General features: G+C 33.3%; 1 protein-coding gene across 1 annotated transcript in view; it reads left to right on the top strand.

Annotated features, from left to right (window-relative positions):
- The window catches only part of HFM1 (helicase for meiosis 1), a 112,079-nt gene that overhangs the window by 62,863 nt on the left and 31,688 nt on the right, over positions 1-17,528 (top strand). The window contains exons 26-30 of the mRNA XM_076010902.1: positions 144-229; positions 456-539; positions 670-830; positions 2,282-2,385; positions 2,841-2,984. Coding sequence (XP_075867017.1) covers positions 144-229; positions 456-539; positions 670-830; positions 2,282-2,385; positions 2,841-2,984 — 579 coding nt within the window. The remainder of the gene's footprint in view (positions 1-143; positions 230-455; positions 540-669; positions 831-2,281; positions 2,386-2,840; positions 2,985-17,528) is intronic.

Below are 17,528 nucleotides of genomic sequence, written 5' to 3'. Positions count from 1 at the left end.
TTTTTTAAAAAAATGTTAAAAGTTAATTATTTGACTGGATCTTTAAAAGAAATTTTTTTGCTGATTTAGTTGTTAAATATTTATGTATAGATTTCATTTAAAGTGGATTATTTTTAAATTACTGTTTGATTAATTTCCCACAGGTATAACTTTGTCAAATGCAATGGTAAATGCTGGTTTGATTTCCTTTAAAAAAATAGAAGAAACAGATGCAAGGGAACTTGAACTGGTATTTAGTATTCACTTATTCCTAATGTTACCTGAATTCTATCTAAATTCTAAAGCTTAGCTTTTATATCTTTATTTGTATTAAAAATTATTTTAATTCTCATAGTCATAAATATTTTAATTTATCAGTGTTTGGAAAACTTGATTAAAAAGTTATTTTACAAAAATTATTTTACAAAAATATTTCAAGTATTGTGGTAAAAATATAATGATCTAAATATTTTTAGATCCTAAATAGACATCCCCCTTTTGGAACCCAGATAAAAGAAACCGTGATGTTGCTACCAAAATATAAACTTGAAGTGGAACAGGTAAATATTTTCTGTTTTTTAGATATTTTAATTGTCTTTTTAGGAATAAAGCTACCTATAATTAGTCTTGGAGCTGAATATGAGTAGTAAGGTTATTTTTTAACACTTTTTTTCCTATCCTTTTTTAAAGATTACAAGATATAATGATACCACAGCAGAAATATTAGTGACCATTATATTAAGAAACTTTGAACAGCTACAATCTAAAAGAACAGCGCCGGATTCTCACTACGTTACCTTAATCATAGGTGATGCAGATAATCAAGTAGTTTATTTTAAGCACAAAATTATGTAAGTGTGAAATTTCTAATGTTTGAATTTTATTTCTAAGCATATACTATAAAAAAATTCCACTGAAAAAAAGAGTAACAAAATCACTGTGGGTTCAATTCAATTATATTTTCCTGAGATAATAATGGAAGTGTTTTTCTATTTGTCTATTAAAGAAGGTATTAACATTGGGTCTGTTGTTTTAAAATGTTATATTTGATACTCAAATGAACAAAGTATAAAATCTATCACCATGGTCTGAAACAAGTGAATAGATGACCTTTAAGAGGTCTTCATTATTTCACTGTTTTTCTCTCATCATTCTATGGTTTTACTACTGTTTGGATGCAGTCTTTTTCCTACTTACTCAAAAATATACCTTGTATTTCCAAACTAAAATCTAATAAACTACTATAGCTCTGTTGTAGGATCCAGGCAACCAGATCAAATATATAAATGAAGTACCTTTCTTTATACCTAGTTGTCTAGTATGCCATTTTATAATTTTTACTTCAGCATTTTTCCAAATACTATTATTTTTTCCCAGGATGTCATAAACAAATTCTAAAGATGTCAATTATAGATATAGCTAATATTTTTGATCACTTAGTAGGTTCCAAGTATTGAATTGTTTTAATATTTGTATGAGACAGGTGCTATCATCATGTACATTTTGTAGAGTAGGAAATTGAGACAAAGAGTTTAATCAGTTTGATTTATGCTTAATCAGACCTTAATCATGGTCATATAGCTAGTTAATAGCAAAGTCTAGATTTGAATCCAAATATTCTGACTCCAGAGCCTGTGCTCCTAAATATGTTACTATTCACATAGGTTCCAGAATGGCAGTCACTCTAAAACAGGACTCTTCTAATTGCTGCCATTTTACTGGAAGATACTTTCCCAAAAAAATCATATGCAAGGTTCCAAAAGGGACTGCAGTGACTAATAGGACATCCTTTTCACTGGTAACTGCCCTCCTACAACTAACCATGGCACACTTCTAGAGAATATGCTATGGTACAAAGCTTTGTTCTCTGTGACTGCTAAATCTAGTGATATCCCTGACTGTATGAGACTAAAATAAGTTCAGTCAAAATTTGTTGCTGGTTTGTTTGTAATGTTATTAGATACAAATTATTTCATATTAATTTTAAAGATACTGTTGAAGTTGTTCTCACAAATACATGTAACTTATGTGTAGCCAGTTTAAAGTGGTAGTGATTTAGGGGCTACTTCATGTGTTATTGGTAGCAACTTAGAATCACCTGTAGTTAAGAAAATTATGGTCAAGATAGCTCCATTGTCAGTTTATTTGTTCTCCTTAGATCTTGGGGAAAATAGTTTTCAATAATTGATTTCACTTTACTTCTAGGGAGGACCTATCTTAGGAATAATCAGCCCTTGAAGATTAATGTTATTTCCTTTAGTGGTTTGAATCACTATTGAAATTATACATTACTATTTTTCAGGGATTCTGTTTTGCTAAAAGCTGGAAATTGGGTTAAAAAGATTGATGTGAAGAGAGCTCTTACATCTGAAGATATCAGCATAAATCTAATCAGTTCTGAATTTGGTAAGTTAATTGAAGTAATAAAAACATGAATGTAAAGAATATAATAGCATGTAAAAATTATTTCCTTTATCCTGATATAGAAAAACAATAAAAAATGATAATATGTAAAAATAATACATTTAGATAATATGAATAAACTTTAAAGGAAGTTTCATGTACCTAGATATGGAAAAGAGAATGTGCACCAGGATAATATAATTAACATTTTATCTGTTCAATTTTAGATTTTTTCCAAAGATAGTTAAGTTTTACTTATTGTAGAAAGACTGATTTTTATTTTTATTTTTACAATGATGGATATATAATTTTTTATTTGTCCTATTTTTAATTTAACAATATGTTAATTTCCTGGACTTCTTAACTCATAAATATAAGAGATATAAAAAGACATAAATGGTATCATGTATGGACTTACATGACATAAAGAAACATTTGTATACTTTTTTCTCCTCCAGTTGGACTTGATATTCAGCAGAAGTTTACAGTCTTTTACTTAGGACCCAGGAGGTTTGGAAATCAAATAATTATGCGAAGAAAATCAGAAACAGAGATTGCCCATTCTAAATATTCAGATAGATCTGTAGCAGGACCCAATAAAGGTAAATAGCCCTATTTTAAATTAAAGCAAAGATATGGCTAAGGAAGAATATTAGTGTTATAGTACTGCTTCACTCAGATTGTGGCTACTCAGGGATTAGATATTTAGGTTTTAGATAATTGCATTAATAGTATTTAGTAAGGATTCTTTCTTATAGTTAATATTTGTCAAATTGGGATGATATTTGGGGCACAGATTATTTGATTAGCCTTTTGATACACATTTTCCCTTTTCCATACCATCACTCCATTGTTATGGCGGTTGTCTGGAGGAGAATAAGTGACGTACAAGAATCTACAGATTATTGTTAAGGCAAATCAGAGTGAAAATGAATTAATTTTTTTATTATGGGAATTTTCAAATGTGCACAAACATAGGTAGAAGTGTATAATAAACCCCAATGTACTCATTATCTACCCTAAACAATGATCAACTTATGGCTAACATTGTTTCATCTATACCTTTCTTCAATTTTCCCCTTCCATATTTGGAAGCAAATCTTAGATATCATATTATTTCCTCTGTAAATGCTTCATTATATATTTGCAAATGTTAAGGTTTCTTTTTTAAAGAAAACTATATTACTTTTATATAAACTATATTACTTTTATACATTAAAAATTATTTAATATCATCCAATATTGGGTCAGTGTTTAAATTGTCTCATAAATGTAGATATACCATCTTGACACCATATAGATATACTACATTGGCTCCTGAGTCTTTTTGACTTATTTCTAGTAGTTTTGACAGCTTCCTTACTGTGCAGGGTAATATGCTATTCTAGACTCATCTTGTTTATTTCTAGCTTCAGATGCATCATAAGCCTTTTCTCCAAGGAGCCTTGGTTTCTTTTAATGATAGTAGTTTTCTGAGACCACATTCTGTGTCCCAGAGGAGCCCATTGCCATTGAGTGATTGTAATGTCTTAGATTTTTTTCATTTACAGAGTTTGGAAATATGTGATTGTTTTGTTTTAAAATATAGAATACATCATGAACTCATATGTCTAAATCACATTTAGGGCTATAGGATTTATCCTTAAACTCAATTATCTATATGCTTTCTATCCTGCTGAGAAATTTTATTCTCAGTGGCCCCAAAAATGATAGAATGTCACTAATTTTCTGTCATTTATATGTATTATACACACAATAAACAGTCTGCGAATAACACCACCAAACTCTATCACTCTTAATATGATTATTAAAACTTAAGAATTATTGTGCAGATGTTTTTTTCTTAGATGATATCTTACATCTATAGTCAAATTGATATGTTTTAAAATCACTTGGATTAAGTCCTCTGTATGTGGCCATGCCACCAACTTGATACACATAAACATTCTTTTGTTTTATTTTATATTGTTAGGAATAACTTTTAAAAATTAATTTTCTTTTGTAATAGTGTAAAATATTATTAAAACATGGTTCTTTAGTTAAATCTACAAAACCCACACTAAATATTGTTAATACCTGAGGCATAGGCAATCTACCATGCGATTTTTTGTCATGTACGTGATTCTATTTTCACTGTTTTTGCCCAGTTAAGGGAAACAGTTAACAGGTTCTGGGGAATGTGAGAGCAAAGCTCCTACCAAAGTAACCTGAATAGTCATGTCCTCCGAATAGTATTGTTAGTTATGATAGATAGTAATAGCAGTGAATGGTGATAGAAAGAATACATTTAGAACTATTCTCTGATCCCATGAATACTCATCCCCTTCCTCTTTGAAAAAGACAAAAGAGCTTCCATTTCTGGGTAAGATATAGTAGTTTGTAGCAGGCCAATGCTTCCACAACTGCAACTTTAAAAACTTATGTAAGTTATAAAAATTTATAGAGCATCAGAGATTTTTTAAAGCAGTAACAACTAAAGGAACTAAAATTCTATAGAGGGGAGAACCATTCCAGCCAGGGCTGGGGCGTTAAGGACCCACAAGTTCTTAATTAAAAGCCTAGATAGGCCCTGCCCTATAAAGGAATTTACATGATCAGACACTCACCATGTTTACTTGACAAAGGAAAAGGGAAAATCTCTCCATTGAAATATAACATAATCTAGAAACTATAGACACAATATCTGTCATATGATAAAAAATTATGAGACCTGCAAGAAGACAAGACCATATGACTGATAATCAACTGTATAAAGGAAAGAATCCAGGCACATTGGGTGTACACCTGTAGTCCCAGCTATTTGGGAAGCTGAGGCAGCAGGATCATTTGAGCTGAAAAGTTTGAAGCTATAGCATGCTATGATACCACCTGTGAATAGCCACTACACTCTAGCTAGAGCAACATAGCAAGGCTAGCCCAGTCTCTAAAAAATAAAACAAAAAGACTAAAGTAATTATGATTAATATTTTTAAGAAAATAGAGGAAAAATAGACCAAATGTATGAAAAGATAGAAAATTTTACCAGAAAATTGAAATCTATACAGAGATTTAAATAAACTTTCTAGGATTTAAAAATATAATATCTGAAGTGAAGAACTAGTTGAGCAGGTTTAACATTAGATTGGCTATAAACAAATATAAAATTCATGGGCTATAAGGCATATCAATAGAAAATATCCAAACGGAAGCCCAGAGATAAGAGAATGGAAAGAACATAAAAGAATGTACTCAAAAAAGGGTCTCATATATGTGTAATTAAAATCTCAGAAGCAGACTAGAGAGAGAGAATGGGACAAAAGTAATGTTCAAAGAGACAATGGCTGAGCACATTCCAAAATAATAAAAGACATAATCCAACAGATTCCAAATTTTGGTAAATCCCAGAGATGAATACACAGAAAACCACAGCTGGGAATACTTTAGCAAAACTGCTGAAAATATTGAAATTAGACATGTAAAAACTATACATTACCTTCACAAGAGCAACAGTGAAACTGATAGCTACTTCTCAACAATGATGGAAACCAGAAGATAACATAATTTGTTTCAAAATATTGCCAACCTAGATTTCTATTCACGGTGGAAAATATCCTTCAGAATGAAAGTGAAATGGAGGGAATGTGCAGATTAAAAATGTCAGCATAGAGGCAAGTTGGCTTTACTCCTAGCCCACCCACAGAAAACCAAAAACAAATATATAGTGCTAAGATTTTCACCAGCAACATCCCAGAGCTCAAGTATGAGGATGAGACAATTTCTAGGGCCACAGAGTAGAAAAACTCTGAGCAGATGGCAGGAGAATTAGAATTCTACATTCATAACACTCCCTCTGCCTCATTTTGTCTGATACCAGTCACATGGAAAATCTCCCTCCAACTCATGGTTTCTACACCAGAAAAGTGAAATTGAGGTTGTCAACTGGCTTCCCCACCTTCCTGGGTTCCCTGGTAGGAGACCAATCTTTGCCTTAACCCACAGGAAGCATCAAGACTGCCTGAAAGGAGAGGACAAGTAGAGACAGGGGAGGTGGGACTACTATCCCCAGCCCTGGAAACTCTGTAACTCAGCCAAAGGAGATACCAAATCAGAGTGGCTATTCAGCAGCACGATCCTGTAGTAGCTGTTCCATGGGTCTTCTGGGCACAAAACCATAGGCAGTGTTCCCATACTGCTAAGATAATCCCTTTGAGACCTTCCCCATTTGGGACAGTCAGTGCTCTGACCATTTATTAGCAAGACAGCTGAGGAGAACCTGGGATAAGACACCACCTAGAGCTGAGAAGGAGGCAGTGACCTAGTGGCAAAGACTTGCTAAGCAAGTATATTCAATAAAAACCAAAACAAGCCAGAGAAAAATTGAATAAATAACTAATCTTTCAATGCAAAGACATAGATGTATACCCACAAGAAACAACACCAAACAGGGAACCATGATCTCCTCAAAAAGGACAAAGAGAAAATCAAGTGACTGACCCTAATGAGAAGGCAATTTGTGAGCTCTCTGACCAAGGATTCAAAATAGTAGTTTTAATGAAACTTAGTGATCTCCAAGATAACACAGAAAAGCAATTCAGAAATTCCTCAGAGAAACTTAGCAAAGAGATTGAAATACTAAAAATAAATCAAGAAGAAATCTTAGAACTGAGAAGTACATTTGCTAAACTGAAGAACTCTTTAGAGGATCTGAATAGTAGACTGGACTAAGCAGGGGAAAGAATCAGTGAGTTCCAAAATCAGCTGTTTGAAAATACACCATCAGAGGAGAAAAAAGCAAAAAGAATGAAAAGGAATGAAAACCACTTACAAGGTATAGAAAATTACCTCAAAAGACCAAATCTAAGAATTATTGGTGTTCAAGAGGGAGCTGAGTAAGAGCAAAGAGTAGAAAGCTTACTCAAGAAATAATAACAGAAAACTTTCAAAAAACTTAAGATATAAATATCCAGGTACAAGAAGATCTTAGAACAAGAAACAGATTCAACCCAAATAAGACTATCTCAAGGCATGTAAAAATTAAACTCTCAAAGGTCAAGGACAAAGAAAGGATTCTAAAAGCATGAAGAGAAAAGAAATAAATAACATATAAAGGAGCTCCAATTCATCTGGCTACAGACTTTTCAACAAAAGCCAAACAGGCCAGGAGGGAGTGGAAAATCATTTCAAAGCGCTCAAAGAAAAAAAAACTGGCATCCAAGAATATTATATCCAGCAAAATTATCATTCGAATTTGAGCAAGGGGTAAAGTGTTTCCAAGGCAAACAAAAGCTGAGAGAATTTACCATCACCAGGCTGGTCTTGCAAGAAATGCTAAAGGGAGTTCTATAGTCTGAAAGAAAAACAAAACGCTAATATTTAAAAGAAAATTTTTCAAAGTATAAAACCCACTGGTAAAATTAAGTACACAGAAAAACTCAGAATAATCTATTACTGTATTTGTGGTGTGCAATCAACTCAACTTTAGTCTGAAGCCCAAAAGATAAACTTATCAAAAACAATACTACCTACAGCAACCTATAAAGAGATAGATAATATAAAAATGTGTAGTCGAGTCAACTAAAAGTTAAAATATTGGGGGGAATTGAGTTAAAGTATAGAATTTTGTTGTTGTTTTAGGGTGTTTTTTTTTTGCCTTAGTTTTTGTTTATTTGTGATCGAAGATAAATTATCATCTTTTAAAATAACTTCTTATCTATGTTTTTTGTAAGCCTCATGGTAACCACAGTACAAACACCTATAATAGGTCCACTAAAAATAAAATGCAACAAATTAAAACATATTACTAGTGTTAATCACTTAACCACAAAGGAAGACAGTAAGAGAGGAAGAAAAGAAGCAAGGAATTTCAAAATAACCAGAAATCAAGTAAAAATGTGGCAGTAGTAAGTTCTTACTTATCAATAATAACATTGAATGATGTAATAGTGTTTTCCAACTAAAAGGCATAGAGTGGCTGAATGGATAAAGAAACAAGCACCAACTATGTGCAGCCTTTAAGAAACCCACTTCACCTATAAAGACATACATAGACTGAAAATGAAAATGTGGAAAAAGATTTTTCATGCAGCTGCAAACCAAAAAAGAACAGGAGTACTAATTGATGTTCCAATCAAACACTCTAAGAAAACACAAAGAAGGTTACTATAGAATAAAGGGATCAATTCAGCAATAGGATATAACAATTATAAATATCTATGCACCCAACACCAGAGCTCTCAAGTATATAAAGCAAACATTAATAGATCTAAAGGGAGAGATAGACTGCCATACAATAATAGTAGGGAACTTTAACACCACACCATCAGCAATAGACAGATCATCCAAACAGAAAATCAACAAAGAAACAGTGGCGTTCAACTGCACACTAGATCTAATAGACCTAACTGACATTTACAGAACATTTCACCCAACTGCTGCAGAATACATATTGTTTTCATCAGCACATGGAACACTCTCCAGAATTGACCATAGCTTAGTCCACAAAACAAGTGTGAACAAACTTTAAAAAACAGAAATCTCATCTCATATCTTTTCCTACCACATTGGAATGAACTTAGAAATCAATCAATAACAAGAGGAACCTTGGAAAATACACAAACACATGGAAATTAAACAACATGCTCCTGAACGACCAATGGTCAATGAAGAAATTAAAAAGAAAGTTTAAAATTTTTTTAAACAAATGAAAATAGAAATACAATGTACAGAAAAAACTATGCTATACAGTAAAAAGCTGCCCTAAGAAGGAAGTTTATAGCAATAAACACCTCTATCAAAAAATAAAAAGACTTCAAATAATAATAATAATGGTGTACCTGAAGGAACTAGAAGAGCAAGAACAAACCAAATGCAAAATTAGTAGAAGGAAAGAAATAATAAAGATCAGAGGAGAAATAAATGAAATTGATACTACAAAAATACAGAACAAAATGAAAAGTTAGTTTTTTGAAAAGATAAACAAAATCAATAAAATTTTAGCTAAGCTAAGAAAAAGAGGGGACTCTAATAATATCAGAAATGAAAAAGGAGACATGATAACTGAGACCTCAAGAATACAAGGAATTACTAGACACTATTGTGAACAACTATATGCCAACAAATTGGAAAACCTAGGAGAAATGGATAACTTCCTGGCCACATACAGCCTGCCAAGATGTAACCATGAAGAAGTAGAAAATTTCAACAAACCAATAACAAGTAATGAGATGAAAGCCATGATTAAAAGTCTCCCATCAAAGAAAATCCCAGGACCTGATGGATTCACTATTGAATTCTACCAAACATTGAAAGAGCTGATACCAGTCCTACTCAAACTCTTCAAAAAACCTGAAGAGGAAGGAATACTTCCAAACTCATTCTATGAGGCCAGCATTGCCCTGATATCAAAACCAGACAAGAACACAACAACAAAAAAAGAAAACTACAGGCCAATATCTCTGATAAACAAATCTGATGCAATAATCCTCAACAAAATCACTAGCAAAATGAATTCAATAACACATTAAAAAGATCATTCACCATGATCAAATGGGACTCATCCCAGGGATGCAAGAGTGGTTCTGCATATTCAAATCAATAAACGTGTTACATCACATTAACAGAATCAAGAACAAAAACCATATGATCATCTAAATAGATGCTGATAAAGCATTTGATAAAATTCAACATCCTTTATGATAAAAAACCCTCATAACAATGGATATAGAAGGAACATACTTCAAAATAATAAAAGCCATATATTACAAACCATAGCTAACATACTATACAGGGAAAATTGAAGACCTTTCCACTTAGGAGTGAAACAAAACAAAGATGCCCATTTTCACTGCTGTTATTCCATATAACACTGGAATTCCTGGCCAGAGCATTTAGGCAAGAGAAAGAAGTAAAGGGCATCCAAATTGGAAAAGAAGAAGTAAAATTAGCTTTATTCACAGACAAAATGACCTTATACCTAGAAATACCCAAAGACTCCACCAAAAACTGTTAGAACTGATAAATGAGTTCAGTAAAGTTGTATGATAAAAAAAAATCAACATACAAAGATCAGTAGCATTTATAAATGCCAACAGCAAACAATCCTAAAAAGAAATCAAGAAAACAATCCCATTTATAATAGTTGAAAATATAAAATACTTAGGAATCAATCTAACCAAAGAAGTAAAAGACCTATACAAAGAAAACTGTAAAACTCTGATGAAAGAAATAGAAGAGGACACAAGAAATGGAAAGAGGCTCTATGCTCGTGGATTGGAAGAAATAATATTGTTAAAATGACAATACGACCTAAAGCAATTTACATATTCAATGCAATCCCTGTCAAAATACCAATGACATTTTTCATAGAAATAAAAAAATCCTAAAATTTATATGGAACCACAAAAAATCCCAAATAGCCAAAGCAATACTGAGTAAAAGAACAAAGCTGGAGGCGTCACACTACCTGACTTTAAAATTTACTAAAGCAGCCCGGGCGCTGTGGCTCACGCCTGTAATCCTAGCTCTTGGGAGGCCGAGGCGGGCGGATTGCTCAAGGTCAGGAGTTCAAAACCAGCCTGAGCAAGAGCGAGACCCCGTCTCTACTATAAATAGAAAGAAATTAATTGGCCAACTGATATATATATATATATAAAAAAAAAAAATTAGCCGGGCATGGTGGCGCATGCCTGTAGTCCCAGCTACTCAGGAGGCTGAGGCAGAAGGATCACTCAAGCCCAGGAGTTTGAGGTTGCTGTGAGCTAGGCTGATGCCATGGCACTCACTCTAGCCTGGACAATAAAGTGAGACTCTGTCTCAAAAAAAAAAAAAAAAAATTTACTAAAGCTATAATAACCAAATCAGCGTGGTACTGGTATAAAAACAGACACATAGACCAATGGAACAGAATAGAAAACCTAGATATAAATCCACACATTTACAGCCAACTCATCTTTGACAAAGGGGCCAAAAACATACAATGGGGAAAGAACAGTCTTTTCAATAAATAGTGCTGGGAAAACTGAATAACTATAAGTTGAAGAATGAAACTAAACCCCTGTCTTATCATATGCAAAAATCAAATCAATATGGATTAAAGACTTATATCTAAGGCCTGAAACTATGAAACTGCTAGAAGAAAATGTTGGGTAAATGCTCCAGGACATTAGTCTGGGCAAAGTTTTCTTGTGTAAGACCTCAAAACAATAGGCAACCAAAGCAAAAATAGACAATTAGGATTATATTAAGCTAAAAAGCTCTGCATAACAAAGGAAACAATCAACAAAGTGAAGAGACAACCCACAGAAAGGGAGAAAATATTTGCAAACTATCCATTTGACAAGAAATTAATAACCAGAATATGTAAGGAGCTCAAACAGCTCAATAGGAAATAATAACAATGCTAATACTACTACATAATACTAATAATACTACTAATAATAGTCCGATTTTAAAAATGGGCAAAAGATCTGAACAGATATTTCTCAAAAGAAGCCATACAAATGGGCAATAGGTATATGAAAAAGCACTCAACATCATTAGTCATCAGAGAAATGCAAATCAAAGCTACAATGAGATAGCATTTCACACCAGTTAAAATGGCTTGTATCAAAAAGAAAGCAGTAGCAGACGCTGGATAAAATGTAGAGAAAGGGAAACCCTTGAATACTGTTGATGGGAATGTAAATTAGTACAGCTGTTATGGAGAAGAGTATGGAGGTTCCTTAAAAGACTAAAAGTAGAATTACCATATGATCCTATATTTCCACTATTGAGTATATATCCAAAACAAATCAATATATCAAAGACGTATCTGTACTCCGATGTTTATTGCAGCACCATTCACAATAGCCCAAATGTGGAATCAACTTAAGTGCCCATCAACAGATGAATAGATAAAGAAGATGTGGTATATATACAAATGGAATATTATTCAACCTTAAAAACAATGAAATCCTGTCATTTGCAGCAACATGGATGGAACTGGAGGCCATTATGTTAAATCTTGCTCATATTTGGGAGCTAAAAAAGTGAATCTCATGAAGATAGAGAGTAAATTGGTGTTTACCAGAGGCCAGAAAGGGGAGGGAGGAGGAGGAGATGAATGGTAGAAAAAAATATATAAATGTATTTATTAATACTGAACTATAAAATGGTAAAGATGGTATGTTATATAAGTATATTTTACCTCAATAAATAAATAAATAAAAGTAAAATAGAGACAGAGAAAAAAATAACTATTTTGCTACCAGTTAATTTAATAGCCTGCATTAATATAAATACTAATGGGAGTCCTTTGGAGGGAAATAATCCCAGATGAACATATGGGAATCAAGGAGGGAATGAAGAACAGCAGAAAGGGTAAATACATGGCTAAATATAAATTGACTGTGTAAAATAATAATTGAAATGACTTATAGGGTTTAAAATATATTTGAAAATAAAATGCAAAAAGCATAAAGAAGAAGCTTTCATCTCAAGATTATACCATACCAAACATAAAGAATTTAGCAAGAAAGAAAAAATAAAGATAAAAGCAGAAATCAATGAAATATAGACTATAAATGTACAACAGAGAAAAATCAACAAAGCTAATATTTGGTTCTTTGAAAAGATAAATAAAATTAAGAAACCCCTATGAAGACTGATTAAGAAAAAAATAGAGAAACACATATTAACAATATTGAGAATGAAAAAGGGGATATTGCAACAGATTGTATAGACATCAAAAAGTTACTAAAGACATTATTAACAACTTTACAACAATAAATTTGACATGTTTAGGGTTAAAATGAAAAAATTTCTTGAGAAGCAAAACTTAACCAAAACTGACAGAAGAAATGAAAATCTGACTAATCTGATACTAGTAATAAAATTGAAGCAATTATTAAGAATCTTTCTACAATGAAAACTCAAGATTTGGATGACTTAATTTGTAAATTTTCTCAAACAATTAGGAAGAAATAATATCAAACTTACCCAAACTTTCCTGGAAAATAGAAAAAGAATGAATATTTTCTAATGTTCTTATTTTTTTAATGAGGCTGGTATGACCTTGATTTCAAAACCTGAGAAGAACATTAAAAGAATGAGAAATTATTCAGCAATTTATATGGACATATAGCCATATAGCCAAAAGTCATTAACAAAATATTAGCAAGCTGAATCCAGCCATATATTTAAAAAGCACAATTAAGTATGGCTTATTCCATGTATGCAAAGAGGCTTAGCATTTGAAAATAGATTAATATTAATTCACTACATTAAAGTACCCCTAAGAATACAGCTTAAGTGAATTTTCTCTGAGAACCGTATCTTTCTATTAATAATTATCAATCTCTGTAAGCTTACATTTGCTAAGAAGAATTTCAGACAATTCTCAGGATGTAGGGAGTAGAGTGGACTAGTCAGAACACTTGTATTTTCTAAGTTTCATTTGTAATACAGGAAAAGATTCTTGTCACTTAGCTAATGTCTATATGCTAGTATCCTAAACAAACTTGCACACATACAGTTCTCATTTCCTGACAAGACTTGCCAACTTTGCCTTGAAATTTTGGGGTAGCCTTCAGAATCTCTGTTACATTACCAGATCCTGGTTAGTTTTCACCACTGGGAGCAAATGTTTATAGTCGTTGTGCACCATCGTGTGGCAACATTTAGAAATGCATCTTTCTAGAAGTTGGTAGGTTTGAGACATGAAGGCAACTCTTTGATCCTTTATTGCAAAACAATTTGCAAAGGATTTCCTCCTTGTCTCAAAAACAGTAGATTCCTTTCCTAAATAAATAAAATGAATCCTTTCAGGAGAAGTAAAGCAGCTAGTATAACTAGGGAGGCAGAATGGTTGAGAGACCAGGCTCTGGAATTAAACTACCTAAATTAAAATCTCAAATTTTCTACTTATTAACAGCTTAGTCTCGAGCATGTAACTTAACCTCTGTACAAATTAATTTTCTCATATATGAAATGAGGATATAATAGGACTACCTTATATTCAGACAATGAAGGATTAACCAGACATTTGAAGAAAATGTGGAATGTGTGAAAGTCCAAAATAAGTAAACAAGAAATGGATGAAAGAGCAACCGGATAATTGAATAATGTAATAAAAATTAATATAAAATTTTAATTAGTAACCTCAGAGAAATTAAAGATTAAATTACAACTGTAAAACAAAATAGGATGCCATTAAAAGAAAAAAAGAACAAGAGCAAGCACAGGAAAGTAAAACTATAATTGGGAGGCCGGGCGCTGTGGCTCACGCCTGTAATCCTAGCTCTTGGGAGGCCGAGGCGGGCGGATTGCTCAAGGTCAGGAGTTCAAAACCAGCCTGAGCAAGAGCGAGACCCCGTCTCTACTATAAATAGAAAGAAATTAATTGGCCAACTGATATATATATATAAAATTAGCCGGGCATGGTGGCGCATGCCTGTAGTCCCAGCTACTCGGGAGGCTGAGGCAGAAGGATCACTCAAGCCCAGGAGTTTGAGGTTGCTGTGAGCTAGGCTGACGCCACGGCACTCACTCTAGCCTGGACAACAAAGCGAGACTCTGTCTCAAAAAAAAAAAAAAAAAAAACTATAATTGGGGAAAAAATTAATGTAGGGCTAGAAGATAAAATCAGTACCATCTGCATGAAAGCAAAAAGATAAGAAGACAGAGAATATAAGAGACAAAGGGAGCAATTTAGGAACCTAATATCTGATTAATAAGTGTTCCAGAAAGAAAGAACATGCTTGCATTATTTTAGAACAGGAAATGAAAAGAAGAAAATAAAGAAAAACAAAAAGAAAAACAGAACAAACAAGTCAGAAGAAATAATTTGATAAAATTTTCTAGACCTGAAATGAGACATAAATCTGTACATGAAAAAGGCTTACTTAATGCTAGTTAGGGTGAGTGAAAGAAGATCTACACACAAGGCAAAATTGCGACATTTCAGAACATTGTGGATAGAGATAAAATTATAAATGCTTATAAGGAACAAAAATCAAAGTTGCAATGGACTTTTTATCAGCAACAGTAGATGCTAAGAGTCAATGGACTTAAAATTTCAGGGGATAAATGATTTGTTTTATGCCCAGCCCAACTATTAAGTAAGTGTGAAGGTAAAATAATGATATCTCAGTACATTCAAAGATTCAGAAAGTCTTACTCTCAAACATTCCTTCTTAGGCAGTTTCTGGAGGATGAGCACCACTAAATCAAGGGAGTTAGCCAAGAAAGAAAAAGTCAAGAAATCCAGGTATTGTGGATTCTGCCCAGGAACTTAATGAAAGGAAGTTCCACAATGAAAGCTATTAGGACAGGCCTAGATGGCATTAGAGAAAGTATAGAGAGTTTAAAGAAGGTTTAAATGAGTAAGATGTTTCCATATATTTGCCTTTATCCTTGAAATAGTGAATCAGCTTAAAGGAACTTAAGATAGATATTGCTGGACGAAAAGGAAGGCAAACTTCAGGTAAAGCAAAATGCTGCTCAAGAAGGAAAAGCACTCCACTTGATTCTGCATTAAAAATAATTCTACCTTCTATATATCTCCTAAAACAGTTCATTCTTTCTAACTGTATTACCACCATCACTCTAATCTGAATTACCATCATTTTCTTGCCTAAACTGCTATAGTAGCCTCTTAACTAGTTTTCTTGCATCCATTCTCTTCTATCTCAAATCCATTCTCCTTATTACAATCCATAGAGTGATGTTTTTCAAAATGTAAATCTGATTTTGTCTCCTCTTTGGTTAAAACACTTCAGTGGCTTCTCATGGCTCTTAGAATCTAAATCATTAGGATCCCCTACAAGGTTCCACATTGTCTCATGGTCAGCCAATCCCTAAGCAGCAATGTGGTGGCAGTTGCTATGTGGTCTTGCCTTACTTCCATAGATTTAAATGGCTGGTAAGGACACAAGAAACCCAAATGGATTTAGACAGTTTGTTACTTACACAGACAGCAGAGCAAGATCAGCATGGTATCAGCTGCTTGCATCCCTAATCCCACATGATGACACCAAACTAGAGGGGGCAGATGACAGGTGGCATGAGTGGCGGGTTGGTTGTTTTTGAGCAGTGAACTCTAGGCTACAGCAAAGCAGTTTTATTGCCTGCAGCTGTACTTGAGAAAGGGGCAAAGTAGAAAGTCCCTTACTGGAATCAGGGAAGCAGATGAGAAACTGTCTCATGGCAGCCTCATGCAAGATAGGGAGCCTCCTGCAAGGTAAGGAGGCAAATGAGACATGGCCTCTGAAGTATCTCACAAGACTGCCTATCTTTCCATGTTCAAGGAGGATCACAGGGCATTTTTACCAACAGTTGAGCCTGACCTATATGGCCTCTGTGGAGACATGCAATTGCCATGTTGCCATAATGGAGCTGTTCCCCTACAAACAGAGGCTGCCTTTTCTACCACTACAAGTCTCATCTTATGCACTGTCTCTTACTTACAGAGCATCAGCTGCACTGACCACCTTTCAGTTTCTCCAATGTGCCATGCTTTCTCTTGTTAAAGAGCTTTAGCATATGCTATCCCCTATGCTATCTTTCCTCCTATTTCTTTGCCAGGTTGACTCTCACTCTTTCTTCAGTCCTCAGCCCAACATTCCTGATCAGTATATTTCCTCCTTTTATCGCATATCATAGTATACCTCTCCATCAAAGCACTCAGAACAATTTTAATTTTATAATTATCTATATAATCTTGAATTAATATAGTAGAGATAATATATTAATATATTAGTTTACACTTAACACTTTTAAAATGTTTTTACATGCTTAATTTCATTTTATCTTTTTATCTCTTTGAGATAAACAGAACAGGTATCTTTTTTTCCAGATAAACAAGAGCCCATATTAAAACTCATGTTTTTTTACTCTAGTGTGCCCTATACTTCTCCACTGTATTTTTCTGTAAATACATTAAATATGAGATAGCATACAATAAGCAAAAGGCACAAAGAAAATGCCATAGGGGCCCAAAGGAGAGAGAAATTACTTCAGATGAGGTGATCATGATAGATCTCCAGGGCAGAGGTGCCATTTGAATTGGCTTTGAAAGTCGATAGTCTTCTTTGATAGACAAAGAGTTGAGAGTCTTCTAAGAAGTGAGGTAATATCAGAGATCCAGTCATTGAAAGACATGAAACTATTTGAAGAATGGCAATTGAATGTGG

Source organism: Microcebus murinus, chromosome 2 (genome assembly GCF_040939455.1).
Source record: "Microcebus murinus isolate Inina chromosome 2, M.murinus_Inina_mat1.0, whole genome shotgun sequence".
NCBI classification, from domain to species: domain Eukaryota; kingdom Metazoa; phylum Chordata; class Mammalia; order Primates; family Cheirogaleidae; genus Microcebus; species Microcebus murinus.
The sequence above is the reverse complement of the archived record's forward strand: the minus strand, read 5'-3'. Positions and strand labels throughout refer to the sequence as shown.